Source organism: Gnatocerus cornutus, chromosome 1, assembly GCF_029298725.1.
Source record: "Gnatocerus cornutus isolate USDA-ARS CGAHR chromosome 1, icGnaCorn1.1, whole genome shotgun sequence".
Classification (NCBI taxonomy): domain Eukaryota; kingdom Metazoa; phylum Arthropoda; class Insecta; order Coleoptera; family Tenebrionidae; genus Gnatocerus; species Gnatocerus cornutus.
In genome coordinates, this window is record NC_142233.1 from 29,009,269 (window position 1) to 29,025,261 (window position 15,993).

A 15,993-nucleotide genomic window follows, 5' to 3' on the forward strand; every position below is an offset into this window, starting at 1 on the left:
AGATATTAGTAAGCAAATTTGAAGTCTTGCTGCTCTGCTTATTACCTCGAGTTACGTATGCACGGTATGTAAATATGTACAGATGGTCAATACCTGAGATAATTTCAAGCAAAGGCGCTATACTGCCAAGCTGTCATCCAACTTTTGATTGGAGCTTGTAACCATTTCGTCAACAAATTCGCTCAACGTCCACAATTTTCCATATACCTGCCGCACGTATAACTGTTCTTATGAATTATTAAAACAGCCGAAGACATCTACAAGAACTGAACATGTGCATTGAATGTAAATTGAGCTCGATGTGGTAGCTATAAAATTAGCATACATTATTTCGCAATTACTGATCTATATGAGTCTCAACCCCGTTTAGCCGCTTAACTAAGGTGTAAAAGACTTAATTGGCCACACCTTCTGTGTCTTTTCTACACCTATTTGTCACCAATGGTTGTTACTCTTGCATCAAATCGATTAAGAGCTAGATTCTTAACTCTGTACAACACACATCGCCTCGTACATTTTGCTTCAACCGTGGGAAATGTCGCACCGTCACGTCAGACTGATTTTCTTCCCTTTTTTTCTGGGACGTTTACTTGCGTTTTCATTTGGGCTGCTTAATTAGCGGAATAATTTTGAATATTTTTATCAGGTGGTGGGCTGGAGTACTATTGTTCGGTGATGAAGCTATCTCTATTACCAATCTCGACACCAAAAAATTCTCTTATAGAAAGCTAAAATGGACGCGATATCTCTATGTTGGCCTATAAAATATGTGAAATATTAACTGTGAATGTCGCACTTGGTATGGCAGTAACAAGATTGTCTATTCATTGAAACTACACCTCAATCGTATATTTCATACACTGATATGTTCTTCGGAGAGAAAACGACTCGAATGAAGCAAAAATGTTTGAAAAGAAAACATGTACCTACAATAACCGAGAATCTATACCGTGTCATTATCATTATTGATTCTATTACCTATTGCCTATTATGGCGTGAAAAGATGACGAAACGTATAAAAGAAAATTCTTATTGCCGATTATTGCCAATCAATACGAAATATTGAATAAAATTTCTTGTTGCTAAACCACGGTTAGCTTTAGAACTGGCTCAGAGCGCTATAACGACATTAGTTGAAAATCTGCCATATAAAACTGCATATACTACACAGACTCAGTAGCTTTATTCTTACACATTTTATTTCGATATGAATGTTTATGGTTTGTAGAAATAATTCTAAGCTTAAGAACCGTAATCTTGCAACAACGCTATTTGAAACAGGTTACACAACACTGTTTATTCCATTTTTAGTTGTGTAAACTGTGTATCTTACAGAAGGTGTAATAGGATTGTTAGCCAGTAAGAAAATGTCAAAACATCAAGAGAATCATAAAGTTTAACCATAAATTAGCCAACAAGAATATCATGCGGGCGAAAAAATAAAGACAGGTGTGCATATATTCTTCTGTTACTATTCATAAAATATCTGTGAAGTTTTCAGTGACGTTGAAGGTAAAAATATAGACAATTCGAAAAACTGTAAATTCTAGAAAATTTGGATAATCTATGCAACGAATCTAAAGAGAGCCCAAAAGTGCGTAACCCAAATTTTCAAGTGCGGATTTTTTATCTGTTCAAATTTTTGGGCTAAAAATCTCTGAACGATCTGAAGAATTTTAATAAAGATTTAATACAACTCAAGGATTTAAAGACTCTAGAGGAATTAAAGGATCTAGAGAGTTTAAAAGATCTGAAAGAAGTTTGAAGCTTCAAACAGTGTAGGGTAGAGAAAAAAATAAATTGTCAGAAGAACGAGTTCTATGATGAAAGATTTATCATGCAAAGAATCTTGAAACATTGAAAGAAACTCTGAAAGTATGGGATGATATTTTAGCGACTAAAACTAAACGCTTTCGTAAAGTCGTAGGTCATCTTCAGAAGTATGTAAATATTTTAGTTTAGTCAAATTAAAATTTTGAAATACCTCAAGTAGGTACATAAAACGCATTTTGGAAATTCCACAAACTAAGAATGTCGAAAAAAAAATAGAATCCATTAAGTAAAACTCCAAATATTTTTATTGATTCTAGTTGAGAAAAAAGCCAACGAACAGAAGTTCAATCCGACCAAGAAAAGATGCTCTTAAGCAACAGAGAAAGTTCGTAAATCAAACTTCCCAAGAGATTTCTTAAACGCACGTGTTTTTTATTTGATTAAGTAAAATTCAGAACATCTTTTCAAACTTACATGCTAAATGCCATTAATTTGTGTAAACATTAAAATTGTTGGTTCCGGTAGCAACTATAGAAATATTTCTACATAAATCAATTAGGAATAATATGTAGGTAGACAGGTCAGCTTCAAAAGCCGTTACACATAGAAAAGAATCAACTGAAGTTAATAGTCTCCAACTCGACACTTCGCATGCTGTTAAGCACGACTGATGTAAACTCAACAATCACACAACCCTCCAGTCACAATTAAAACGTAAAAACTGCAAAATTCCAGGTGAGACTCAGCGGAACGGCGTTTATTATTGAGGCCTCTTTCATGCAGGTGTCTATATCGAGCCATTTCTCACATATCATTAATAGTGTCCTCATAAATTAATTCCAGCAACTAAAAACATAACCCTTCGCTCAAAGTGGTAATTATGTTAAATTCAAGTCACCGAAGAATGGTATTATAATGAGTAACCCGCGAGTGTGAGTCGGAAAGCATTATTACTACGATTCATTCGTGTATCGAATGTAGTTGCCTTTAATAATACACCGAGACCGTCTTCTTGTAAATGACTTTTTAATTCTGCTGACATCAAAAATTGATTTAAGACTGAGACCGGTTATTAACGATTTTTAACGCAATTTTCATAAAGGTGACCGCGCGCTACGTGCACGATTTATACCCTGTTTTGTTAAATACGAATAGATAACTAATATTATAATCGGCGACCTGAAAACTACTTTTGAAAAACAAGACTGGTCACGTGGAGTAACGGGGACCTCCACATTGGGATTTTTACAAGTCAAATATATGCAGATGATGGAATGACTAAAGATCCAAAAAAACTGTTCCTGCTGACCAATATTCCCTTGATAGTATGACAGTTTAAAGTTTTGATAATGTACCAACTAATCTTAGTGACCACAGATTAAAAGATTAAACTGCAATATTGATGGCGATGTAGAGATTGGCGTCACCATCAATCAATCATACAAGACGTTAGGCTTGCAGGAATAAAATTAAACTTTTCTCGCCGGTCCATAACTAAGATTTTCTCTGACTGATAGTAGCAGTCAAAGAAAAACTTTATTCTTGTTGTTAGTACATGTCTTTATGAAAAGCTCGCAGAAATATGTGATGTATTCCTGCCCGGGTTCTTTATTGTCACGTTCTCTGTTCTCGTTGATCGCCTGCTGAAAAAGCGAGACGGCAAACCGCAAAGAATCCATTAATTTATTTTGTTCATGTTCTCCTCATTCCGATGCCAAGCGAGAATTTCGAATTTAGAGTTTCAGTAACTTCCTATTTGAATAAACAAGGAGAGGTCACGAGGTTACAGTGCAGTGCAGGTTGAAATATCAATAACTTACTCGCGGATTTATCTGCGACCACGGGAATTATCGCGAGATAATCGAGTGGAGGAATGTCTTTTGACTATGGCACGGCTTTAATGTATTGATTATATTGACAGCTCGTCTTTCTTTAGGCCTTTAGACAACACGTGTGAAGATTAATGATGGTTTCGCGCTTTTCATGGTTTTACACCCATACATCGTGTTAACTCATTTAAGTGCTGGTTAACAAATTGTTGCTGGATGAATAATTGGATAAAGCACAATATCTAAAACGAGCCTATTTCACACTAATTGCCACATGTTTGCTGAAGAGATTCCTCAGCGACATATGTGGCAGTGGTTTCTTTTATTTTGACGGGAAGTATATTAAAAAATTCTAGGGAATTTAATATGCTGTCCGTCGTGATGCACGAAATATAATAAAGAATCCACACAGCTTGACCACATAAAGCTTGAAATGAAAGCTTATCCAATTACAGCTTAGTCCTCTATCTGTTTAGACAATCTTAACAAGATATTGATTTTGAAATTATTGATCTGTGATTAATCATAAGGTGCCTTGCCGCATGATTAAGCAATTTAGTACCACCATTATTGTCGAATAATTTACGACTCCAAATTAATTATAATTAAATGAAAAATTTGAATATTTGATATCAACAGCTATAAAAACGTAATTTCAATAAACATTTCCGAAGGAAATTAATCTTGAGCCCGCGTGAATCTGAGCATCTCATAAATCTTAGAGCTTCATTACCGCCAAATCGGTCTAATTTAGAGTCCACATTCATTTTTGTTGGTTCAATCAGTTTGCTTTTGCTGAAATTAACACGGACCCCTGGCGAGAAGAACTTGTTTCGCTTGATAGAACAACGTTGGTTTCGAAATAGTTTTTCTATCCAACTGTACGAACTGAAGTAAATTGAAACTAAGGAATATAGTGTTATAGATTACATCGTAAGAGCACAAAGGATGAAACGCTTGACACGAAATTAACCATGTAAGCACGGTAACATTAGCATAAATAAAATAGTCTGTCGTTAAACAACGTTACAACACAGTCGGGGTTTATCTTTACCTGAAGAAATATTCGCAGAATCTCAAAAGAACGGACATTTCAAGAAGTCATTTGTCACTGCTTGATTGCCCACTTTTTGCGTCTCGCTTTCACAATTCTAGTTTTACAAAAGCTCAAAAAACAGACCTCTCACATCAATCAAATTAATTAGCTAGAAGCGCGCTCGCAAAACAACATGTTAATCCCAATTAACAAGAATCCTAATTCAAAGAGAAAATTTTTGATTTATTCGCCTTATCACATGAACGTGAGTGGTGCTCTCATTTTGGACTTCCAAGATGTTCGATTTAGATACTTTAAATCGTTGATACTTCCATAAAATACAGATAGTGACCCGGAGTGGTAATTATTACATAAAATTACCGGAGCTTTTATGGGGCTGAGGTCATTAGAATCTGAGCTTCCGGGCTAATTCCAGATCAAATCCTTCCAGCTAGAGCCCGTGGACATTTATTGCGGCAAAAATTTATACCGAATGTAGCGGTTTTATCGCCTCCCTCTTGTAGTTTATTAAAAATCAATAGTTACCGCATGTGGGTGAACACCTTTAGTGGTATTTTATCGGCAGGATCTTGCTCAAAATATGTGTAACATATAAGATCTGAACAATAAAATGATGTAACTGCATATAAGCACGCTTGTTTCTTCTAATGGATAAATTCAACACAATTCGTTTATTATTGTCACTTTTCCAAACTTTTGAAAAGGAGTTATACATTATACAAGAGTTTTCACTGTTTCTTGCACCACCGTGAATTAGTCTTTGCTTATAATTTTCCAATTACGAACCACCAACTTGAGAGAAATCGGACCAAGTAAACTTCTTAGTTTGGAAGCTTTCCAGACCTGCAAAGTTTCAGCGATGGTTTTCCCAAACTCTTTTACTCCAATCAAACGAATTAGAAGTTTTTGTAGACAAGATCGATGGCTTGCTTTGGATTCATTCACGTAGACCGTCAATCTCAAACCGCTCAAGCCTGACCACATCGCGGAAATGATCAGTTTGGAACAGTGATAGCAACTTGTCGAATGCACGATGCCGACTTCAAATCAAATTTGAAAGATCTCGTCACGAAATTTGCTCTGGAGTAGTGTAAAGTCATTTCTGAGGTAAAATTGACTCCTGATTCTGAATTCTAGGCCCGTTTCGGTTCCTTAAGTGAAGAGATATTTGTAAAATAAGTTTTGCGTTACAATTTGTAAAATCATAAAACTTTATAATACAATATACTTCGTTGAAAAGGTAATTTAGTAAGGCTTGCAACGAACTAGAGACGTCACCGGGAGAGTTAGTTTTTCCGAAGATATTTTGAAGAAAGATAAAAATTTCGAAAACACACGGTTTTTAAAAACTTTTTGATTCTTTTTCGGATGTAACTCATAAATTAGTACTTTGATTTTTAATGTACTACATTATAATAAAGGCATTATAATAAAGATATCTGCCTTCTGTAGTGGTGTTAAACACAATATAATCCCTTGTAATTTGGAAGTTACATGAAACATTTGGAAAAAATACACCTTTTGATAACTTTAACTTAAGATTTTTTATATAAATCGCATCTTTCTAAATATGATTTTATTAGTCAAAATCGTTGTTCAAAATTTTAGAACAAAAGGAAAGAATTATGGAATTTTCTCTTGTATTCCTAAATAGGTAGGTACCTACAAACTTCAAAATTATAAATTTTCTCTAAAGTCTTGGAAATTCGACAGTTTTAACGATAAAGCAGTAAAATTAGGTGCATTTGTTACTTTAGATATCTTTATTACGTCTATGAGATTAGAGAATTTTAGAACAAAAATTAAGAATTTTGATTTCTTTTCATTTTATGGTCAAACTTAAAATTCAAAATTTTCTTTCTCATTTTTGTTAAATTTTGTAAATTGGACAATTCTAAAGTTAAATCAATGAAATTTAGTGGATAGTTCATAGACAGCAAGGTTTAAAAAAATGCCTTAAAATATTAACAACGTCGACAAGAATTTAAAAAAGAATAAGAAATCTTCAGTACAATTTTTTTCCAGAATTTGTTGACTAGTGGTTTAATACACATTATAATAAATTGCAGGGTTCAATTTATTATAGCCTGTCATTAATTTCAACTCTAATTAAGTAAAACCAAACAAGAATTTATTAGAAAATAGAGAAGTTCCACCTGATGAAGGCACAAGACTAGTTAAAGTGATCCAGTAGAAATGTTAATAACAGTTTTAATATTCTACTTCCGAGTGCCATTATCAGATTTTTTCTCATCCTGTGAGCGCATGAGCCATTTTCTTCCGTCTATTTACATGTAATAAAAAGTGAAGATATATTTATTGCATCTCCAATGTATTTCTTCTTATCAATATTTACATTTAATTATAAGCTTGTAATTGTAATTTATGCAAACTTTATAAGTTTATGAATCATAAATAACTAGTTTTCATGCCTTTACGATTGGAAAAAATTCACAAGATTTATGCGGAAACATTTTTACGAAACATTGACCTCAATTGATGATTGTTTTTACGCACGAAGGAATGAATGTTTAATTAGTTTCATATATATTCATAGTCGCAGCTTTACCTCCGATAAGGCGGTAAAAATTCGCTTTTTTCTAAACCGTAGGTAAATGTTCTCGCATGAATGTAATAATCACAGTCATAGTCATCAGTATTCAATTAAAATTCATTTCTTAAGAGCACGGCGTAGTTATGCAGCACTGTAAAGTGAATAACAGAATCTGCGAAGTCTTCTTATCAGTAATAAGGAAGAAGCTCAAAATTGATATGATTTTTAACTATCGACATAAATTCGGCTATCCATTGTGATTAGGCAGCTATACGAGCAATAAAAAAAGTCGTAAAATGCATAACAACTCACTCATCAATTTCCCTGGTCAGATCTAACGAATTAATCCCCGGAGTTCCACCCCCGGTCCGTCCCTCGTCGAAATGAAATCCCTGTTGTTTGGTGACGATGGCGTTTTCGTAGACCCTCGAAGTTTGCAAGTCGTCTACATTTTCGTACTTCTTCTTCTCCTGCACTCGCTTGCCGTAGAGTTGTCGATAATACTTCTCCTGGTCACCGTACATCCAACACACTTTCCACCATTGCTTACACATTAAAACATTGGCAGAAGCACTAGTATTTTCACGTTTTAACGCGTTAGTTGGTATCGTCGCACTTTTCATTTTGGATCTGAAGCAATCGATCAGACAGGTGCTTTATTAACGCGTGAAATCCTATTGTGCTTTCCGCAAATAAAATTTAAATCGATAAGCTTTTGTCGAAAGTCTATCTTATTAGCGTTGAAAGCCAACAGGTTCCTTTTACGGGCGACAGCAGACCGAATGAGTTTTCAATAAATCGCGAGAGGCATCTTCAGCAGTACCACATTTCGTTAGCTGCAATAATCAGCTGTTTTAAATGAGCAGACTTGCATTTTTTCTCCGAACTGGTTTTTAAAGAGTGTTAATGGTGTGTTTTCGCGCTTTACTTAGTTATTCACTGTTGGGATTAAAAGCGACGCAGTCATCAATAACTGCAATTACAACGCCAGAAGAATGTAATTGTGTGGACATGAGGGCAGAAAGCGGTTTTTTCAATGAGGGATGGAGACGTATTCAAGATGCGGTTACAAAACATCTAATTAAAGACCCGATGTGCAAATAAGCGAGACACGGCCGCTTTACAGGAAAAGTGTAAATTTATATTCGATTTACACAATTAACACTTGTGAAGAAATACTCATTCTTCCAAGTTCCGAATTCCTACAAGGAATTCAACTCCACTACCGTTCGTAACATCTTCACATGCCTTCTCAGACCCAAATGGTCAAGAAAAACGGCGCCGCTCCGAAGATTTACAGCCGTTGGCCTAAAGCATATCTATTTGAAGGTTTTTAAAGGAAGAATCGTTAGGTGGATGAAAATTGGGCCCAATTAGGATACATTTTTTACCTTTTGTGAACTCGTCGTGAAGATTTGTTAACGTCGAGATTAAAACCCAGAGGATTAACAGAGCCGACGATGTGTGTAAATGTTGATATTTACTCGAGGACACGTACAGGTGGAACGGTAAACGCTACTTTAAGTTATAACTGAAACGACAAATACGGAGTGATAAGAAAGTGTAAATAATGTTTAATGTCTGCAGGATTGCGTTATTCAACGACGTGTAAAATTTGTTTGAGGATTTCAAACAGGATGCGGCGAGTAGCGGACGGTAGCATTGCGCTAAATAACTCGATAAAACTATCGGGCTAGAAGAAAAAATATGGATGGCGCATTTATTTCATCTAGATTTTTCATATTAAAAAAAAATCGAATTTAAAAAATACCAACATTAGCACAAACCAGATATTTCCACCATTTCGAAGAAATTTTTTATTCTAACGTGAAAACAATAAAATTTGGAGAAGTTCTATTTTCGACAATTGCAACAATTTTTTATTCCGATAGTTAAAATGGCACAACAATTTAAACAAATCTTTAAAAATTCTGTAATTTTAGTCTCGCAACAGTAAAATTTATAGCCGTTACTACTCTCGTCACGTTTGTAAACTTTAAGTTACAAAAGTACTAAAAATTTCAAATTTTTCGGACAAACGAAAAATGCTGTTATACTCACGTAATTTAAATTAAACTTGAAGGCGTTAAAAGAGATTTTAATAGCCGAACTACCAATGCATTGTTAAATTTCTTCCGGGAGCTCTTAACTGCAAATTGTCTAAACAGTAGGCAAGCAACTAAACTTAATTAAATAAAAGCTAAATTGTCGATAACATTTTCTTATTTTTAGCAAAATTCAATCAACATAAAGCACGTTTTTCGTACGCGAATGATGCAATATTTAATGGCGAATTGCTCTTAACCTTCGTTCAAGTTTTAAAACACCTCGTTGTTTATTATCAAGTGTGAAATCAAATGAATATGCAAATAGAAACTCAAAACACATTCATTTAGTGTACCTTTTCAAAAAGAAATGTTTGTAGAATCAATAAAAATGAGATAAAATCCCCAAAACTAGAGTTAAGCATCCATTAACATGTTGTCAAACAATTTAAGTAAGGTGGAATCTGTAAAAAACTTATAAAACCTGGACCGGTACACCTGTAATTAAATAATAAATTATCGAGAAATTTATTCAAGATTATCACCTATTGAGAATTTAAATACCAGAAATTTTTATTGCTTTAATATTGAAACGCATTCTGTATCTTCAGGTTAGAACTTTCATCTTTGCCAATGCAGAAATAAGAGCAGTTAAAAAATGATTATGGGATGGTCAAGTTACTTTCATGTTTCAACGGTGACACTAATTAAGCATTTACTTTCATTTTATCTAAACACGACACTTCTTACAGCGAATTTTAAGGGAAAATAGGTCCCGCGACATTTCAGAATCGTTTTTCTGCTTTTTTGTCCAAGGTGGACATTCTATTAGCCTTCAAAATGGTCGTTTTTAGTACTGCAGATTCCACCTACAAGTTTTTTCGTTTTCGCATCTGTTTCTTTTGGTTCGCGCATTCAATTTTAGTGTCAATTGTTACACCATTTATCTCGCGTAATTAATGCTAATTACAAAGCAACTAACCAATTTCAATAAAGCATGCTCTTCGTCGATTGCATCTATTTAGGTTAGGCAGTAATAGCTTGACGGGCAACTTCCCTTGACGCATAATCTGCTTACAACGTCCATTAAACTGTCTGATTTATAGTCAATGGAATATTCACAGAGGATTAAGGCTCCATTTGCAAGTTTGAGGACTGCTGTTCGCTTTATAAATAATTCCGGACCGCCGTAACGATAAATCGAGAGTAGAGGAACGGTTTTAGTTCCATAACAATCTAAGTAGCTAATTTCTAATCAGTGGAACATTTCCTGCTCTGAGATTTATTGACTTCTTTCTGCTTCTGCCACTTTCGTTTCGTCTCACGATTCAAAATATTTACGTCCGATTAATTGTTGTCACACCCTTGAATTCTTTGAGTTTATGACAATTCCGATGCAAATTAGACGAGATGAAGTATTGATTCTGTTAGAGTTAATTGGTGGAGTTCCTTATATTTCGTTAATGGGGCCGTAAATTTTTAAGGCGGGATGAGAATTTTCTAATGGAATAGCAGAAACCATCTTGATCATAAATTGGATGATATAAAGACCTGACAAGCTAAAAATTCGAACCTAATCGAGAACACACCCAGCGCTAATTTCGCATGAATCACCAAGAAAAACAAAAGTCTGCAGGAAATGAAGACAATTATCCTTATTAAAATTACAATGTAGAGCCATATCACATCTTTAATTGCCCGTCGTCCGCAAAGAACTTTGCATACCTAGATTTTTACGCCAAAGATTCAATTAAAATCCGCACTATCACATGTTTTTAAAGCACCTGTCTTGAATGCGCGGTTGAGCACCACGGCACACTCAGATGAGGGATGACACTGAAACTATATATCCTTGGGCAGGTGTATTCGCGGTCGACCGATTGGTAAATCACGATCAAGCCGGCTTCGGACAAATAAAATAGCATCAGTCAACTAACAAATGCCGGTCGAGACTGGCGCACCGGAACGCTGACAGAAGAAGGTTCGGGGCGAGTCGGAGAGATTCGTTACCACCTTGCGCCAGCATTGAAGTCTCCGACAATGTGCTCCGGTTCCTGTCCTGCAGCAGACTTCCTTCGGATTTTTCACGATGAATGCCACTTTTACAACCGATATGATGTTTAGGGAACGTTAAATTGATACAATTTTGTTGATCCACATTCCTATGCGGTGTGTAATTTAGAGTAATAAGATTAACATAATATGTAATTCAGCATTGCGAATTTTCTAATTAGCGGTTTTCGGTAATTGTAACGACATGCGCATTTACATCTGAAACGACCGTGAATGTTCTCATTAATATTAATTGGAATTCTCTAAAAGTTGAAGATCAAGGCGTGAAATCGACTTATTTCGATGTTTGTGTGACTCGCAGTGCCGCCACTGTTATCATTTTCAAACACCGACACAAAAGAAGTAATACTGGTGAAAAGATTATCTCGAGTTTTATCTAAAAAAAAAAAAACAACAACGCTATTACATACTCGGACATGTATACAATCTTAAACAACGCGCGGATAACGTTACACATTTTAATTGCTCAAAGTTATATCAAGGCATTTCAAAGACGAGATTTACTGGGCATACAACAACAGTTTTGAACTCATGCCTAGACTAGACATACATTGTAATAAATAATTTTCTTCAATAAGCAACCACAACGCATTACCAATTACAGCCATAGGTGACTACCAGACAGCAAACTCAATCATAATTATTTTGATTTTATCGAGGCTCAAAGATTTTGCTTCGAGATAAAATTTCAAACCAACATTAGTAGTTTCTTCAGAAAAAGAACTTGATGGTAATGGAAAACGGTACATTGAAAGGTACTTACGGTAGGTAGGTACACTTTTAAATTGAAAACTCGGATTAAGAAATAACAGAAAATGTTTTTGTCTTATGTGCATTAACTGTTCTCGTAAATGGAGCAGGTTATGATTGAAAACTGTTCATTTTCACTTGTAAAATAGATTTGCAAAAAGTGGAATTGTGTCTGCTATTAAAACGGTCTTCCCTAGTTAAAGAGCGATCAGCAATTATCAGTTAGCACTGGTGAAGCGTGTCTAGATTTAACAATTCTCGTCGCCTTCAGAAGACGAATGAGAAAAAATTGGCTTTTGGGGGTTCGTTTGCTGGAAAGTGGATGAGGTGAAAAGGCATTTCTAAAGTAAAACTACCTCGTAATTCTGAATCCGAAGCCTCTGTTTTGCTCCATCAGGTCAGGGTTCAGAGATATTTGTGAAATAAGTTTGTTTTTGAAGATACTGAACATTCACTTTAGTTTTTTCCAGTTTTGCTTAAAAACTTGCAAGATCATAAAACTGTATAATATGTTGTTGGAAAGGTAATTAAATAAGCTTCCCATCGAACTATAGAAGTGATCGGGAGAGTTAGTTTTTGCCAAGATGTTTGAGAAAAACTCATGGCATATGAAAATTGTTAAAAACAGAAATTTTTGGTTATGGTATCAGTTTTTTAAAATATCATGGAAAGTACTAACCATAGCAATAAGTTTTATAGGTCGTTGGAAAGCTTATTAAATTGCTTAAAACATTGTCAAACTATTTTATAACTTTGCAAATTTTAAAGAAAAACTAAAGAAAATAAATGTATGTACAATAAAACTTTTCAAGAATATCTCTGAATGCAGACCTGATGGATCAAAATGGACTTTAGATTCAGAATCAGGAAAACTATAAAAATCTTCGCCAACGTTTCAATAAAATCCAGCACAGTTCTGCATCTTTCAAGCCATTTAAGCCACATGTAAACCTCATTGTGAAACCGAACCAAGTCAATCAAGTTCACATTATTTCGATTAGTGGTCTCATTATTCCTGCGGCACTCATCACAACAAAACCATTGCATAGAATTTTGTAATTGAGGCTAACAAATGCCGCGTATAATTCTGTTGTGACTGCGACCTATTATGTTTTTCTGGGCAATTTCTGAAACACTTCGCACGTAAAACAGAATAATTACCTTTGACGATGACGTAAAAATAATGGATTTCTAATTTCAGCCTTACTAACCACGACAAGTAACGGGAATGGCAGCCTACATACCTGAAACAAAAAAATCGATTACTTCCTGGAAAAGAAAGTACAAGAAAAAATATCTTCCTCTCAAGATCAAAAACTCAAGATTTGAAAGAAACATAAATTTATAATAATTATAGTATTCGGGCGAATTAATTAAATTCTTCGTGCCCGCCTGCCGCTACTAAAACTCGCCACGTTTCCTTGTTGTGGGCACAAAGTAGTCGACGATTTCCGCCTTTACGATTTACAGTTTACGCTTCATCACCTACAATAAATTTCTAGTTCTAGCATTATCAAACACTACGCTACATGTGAGAATGGTGACAAGTACTAAAGCGAGTGCGATAAGATAACGCATTGCTTTTGTACAAACAGTCGGTGTCTTTCAGTGAATGTATGAGATGGTGATGGGTTAGATATGAAGATGATGTGATAGAAGGATGCAGGAAAGTGGGAATAGATAATAGAAATCGACGATCTGAGTTATTATCCTGTTTAGTAACGTGGTACATTACGAATAACAAACAAGGTTTCTTAGATGAGAATATTTTCAGAGATAACAGACTTAATTTAAATCAGATACCACATTCTAATATGACAACACACCTTCACGTTGTAAAAATTGTCAAAATGCGACATAAACAAGATTATGTAAATTGGAGTGATAAATAGAGAAACATTGGTGAAAAATGCGTATGGAGATATTTCGAATTTGAAAGCCTGTATTATGTCTCAACGGTACGTATAAATTAAGAAAAGTCATTCTAGAAAATAATACAATAGAACTGTTTAAAAAAAAATAATGAGAAAATATGGACCTATAAAGAAGGTTTACAAAGAATAAAATCAGAAAAATTCATTTAAAAACAACTTTGAATTTGAAGACGAACTATGTAGGTAAATTTCAGAAATTCCTTTGTGTCAGTAGAATAAATTGACACAGGTTTGATGCAAATTATGCAATTATGAAACCATAATGACCAGTAGAACTAATAATAGAAATATAATTTTGAGTTTTTTGGATATTTTATAATTTTTTTCCGTCAATATTCAGGATTCTCTTCGGTTCACCAATATTTTTCCTCTTTGTTTTGCGCTTCTTCTTAATGCTATGAATGTTAGATTCCCCCGAGCACTCCAAAAATATTCTTTTGGCTTTCCAGAAATTCCACTGTCTCCTATCTTTGAGAAATTTTGCAGCTTAATCGATAGATTTCAGAATTTTTTGCTGCTTCAATATATTTTTTCAATTCTTTTGATTTCTTAATAAATATTCCCGCTGATCTTTCAAATTTACGATATCATAGCTTTTCCATTCGATTTAGCTTCTTTTTTATTGCTTGCATATTTATAGATTATTGGGTTCTAAGAAAACCCTAAAACCTTTAGATGCCTCAGGCTTTAAATTATGATTCAATTTCATTTATCAATGAATTAATATAAAATGTTTTTCTGGAAGAATAAAAAAATTGACAAGTCAACAGTATTTAAAAGAATTAGTAAAATGACACAAAACAGAAATAAGTAAAAACTTGAATAACATCCATAAAGCTGCTATTTTAAAAACAATCAAAAATTATCTTTGAAAAAGTTTCGTAGATATTTGTAAAAAATGTCAAACCTGAAGCTTAGATTTGAATTAATTTAAAGCCCTCTGTAGAAAATACAGACTCCGTACTTGTTAGATACTCAGAAATTGAAAATACGATAAATTCAGCCCCTCTCGCGCGCCTCTGTAAATCCTAATAATGCCGCCCACCGACTCCCAATTTAATTGAACCAAAAGGGAACGCGTTGTCATTACAAAGAAAAGTGGTAACGAATTAAACTTACGCATTATCCATTATTATTAATCGAAAATAAATGAATTTAGAAGTAAAAAGCGTCCACCTTTATGTTCAGTGCATCTATCAAGATCTGTGAGGTAATTGCATTGCTCAAACAGCTCTCAACGCCTAATGATTAAAAATCCGGTCCTTTCACCACTGATTGGGCGTTGGCACAGAAAACACATTTTAGTAATCAACAAAGAGAGTTAATGCTAATAACAGCAATCAATACAGTTCCAACATATCAGTTCTACATAAGACCAAAAAAATTGTACTTTCCATGCATTATCCTTGCCTTGTGTAGATAAAATAGCACAACTTCCTTATCTAGATAAAGAAATGATGCATGTTAACAATCAATACGGAATGTATAACATGTGTAATCATAGATACAGTATTTAGATAACCGCTGCACTTTTCTGTGGTTACTCCAGATGACTATAACGGAGAGATTCGCACAGATTTATTTACGTATCCAATTAGTGCGTTTAATTGAGAATGGTAAGTACGAAAGAAATTTAACGAGGCTTCAATTTATATTCACGTACGAACGTCAACATTTTTTTAAATGCTCAATCCAGAACAACATCGTAAAGCTCGTTATGATACTTTAATTAATATGAATTTCATAGTTGTAATTATTATTATGACTGTTGGTACGGATCAGCTAATATTTTAATAGTCGCTTGCTTCAAGATAATTTTCTTTTAATGTTCCGTAAAAACGAATTTATGCAGTTAATTAACTTATCAATTAAGTCTTCTACCGGGGAGAATGGTGGAATTAAATTAGCTTGCGAGTGTGGTGGTTGGTTTCAAGATAAATGCATCCTAATTAGAAACAGTTGTTTTTACATACTGACA

The 15,993-nt window shown here is 34.3% G+C and overlaps 1 protein-coding gene across 3 annotated transcripts in view; it reads right to left on the minus strand.

Moving 5' to 3' along the window:
* LOC148181365 (protein prickle-like) overlaps window positions 1–15,993 on the minus strand; it is a 109,698-nt gene that overhangs the window by 44,995 nt on the left and 48,710 nt on the right. The window contains exons 1-2 of one of the 3 annotated variants that reach the window (XM_088031895.1): window positions 10,984–11,136; window positions 7,526–7,843 (exon numbers count right to left, since the gene is read on the minus strand). The exons of 1 other annotated variant lie outside the window; for it this stretch is intronic. In XM_088031895.1, coding sequence (XP_087888021.1) covers window positions 7,526–7,836 — 311 coding nt within the window. In that variant the 5' untranslated portion in view covers window positions 7,837–7,843; window positions 10,984–11,136. Of the gene's footprint in view, window positions 1–7,525; window positions 7,844–10,983; window positions 11,137–15,993 lie in introns of those variants that run through there. One more of the 3 variants, XM_088031904.1, reaches the window with a different exon arrangement.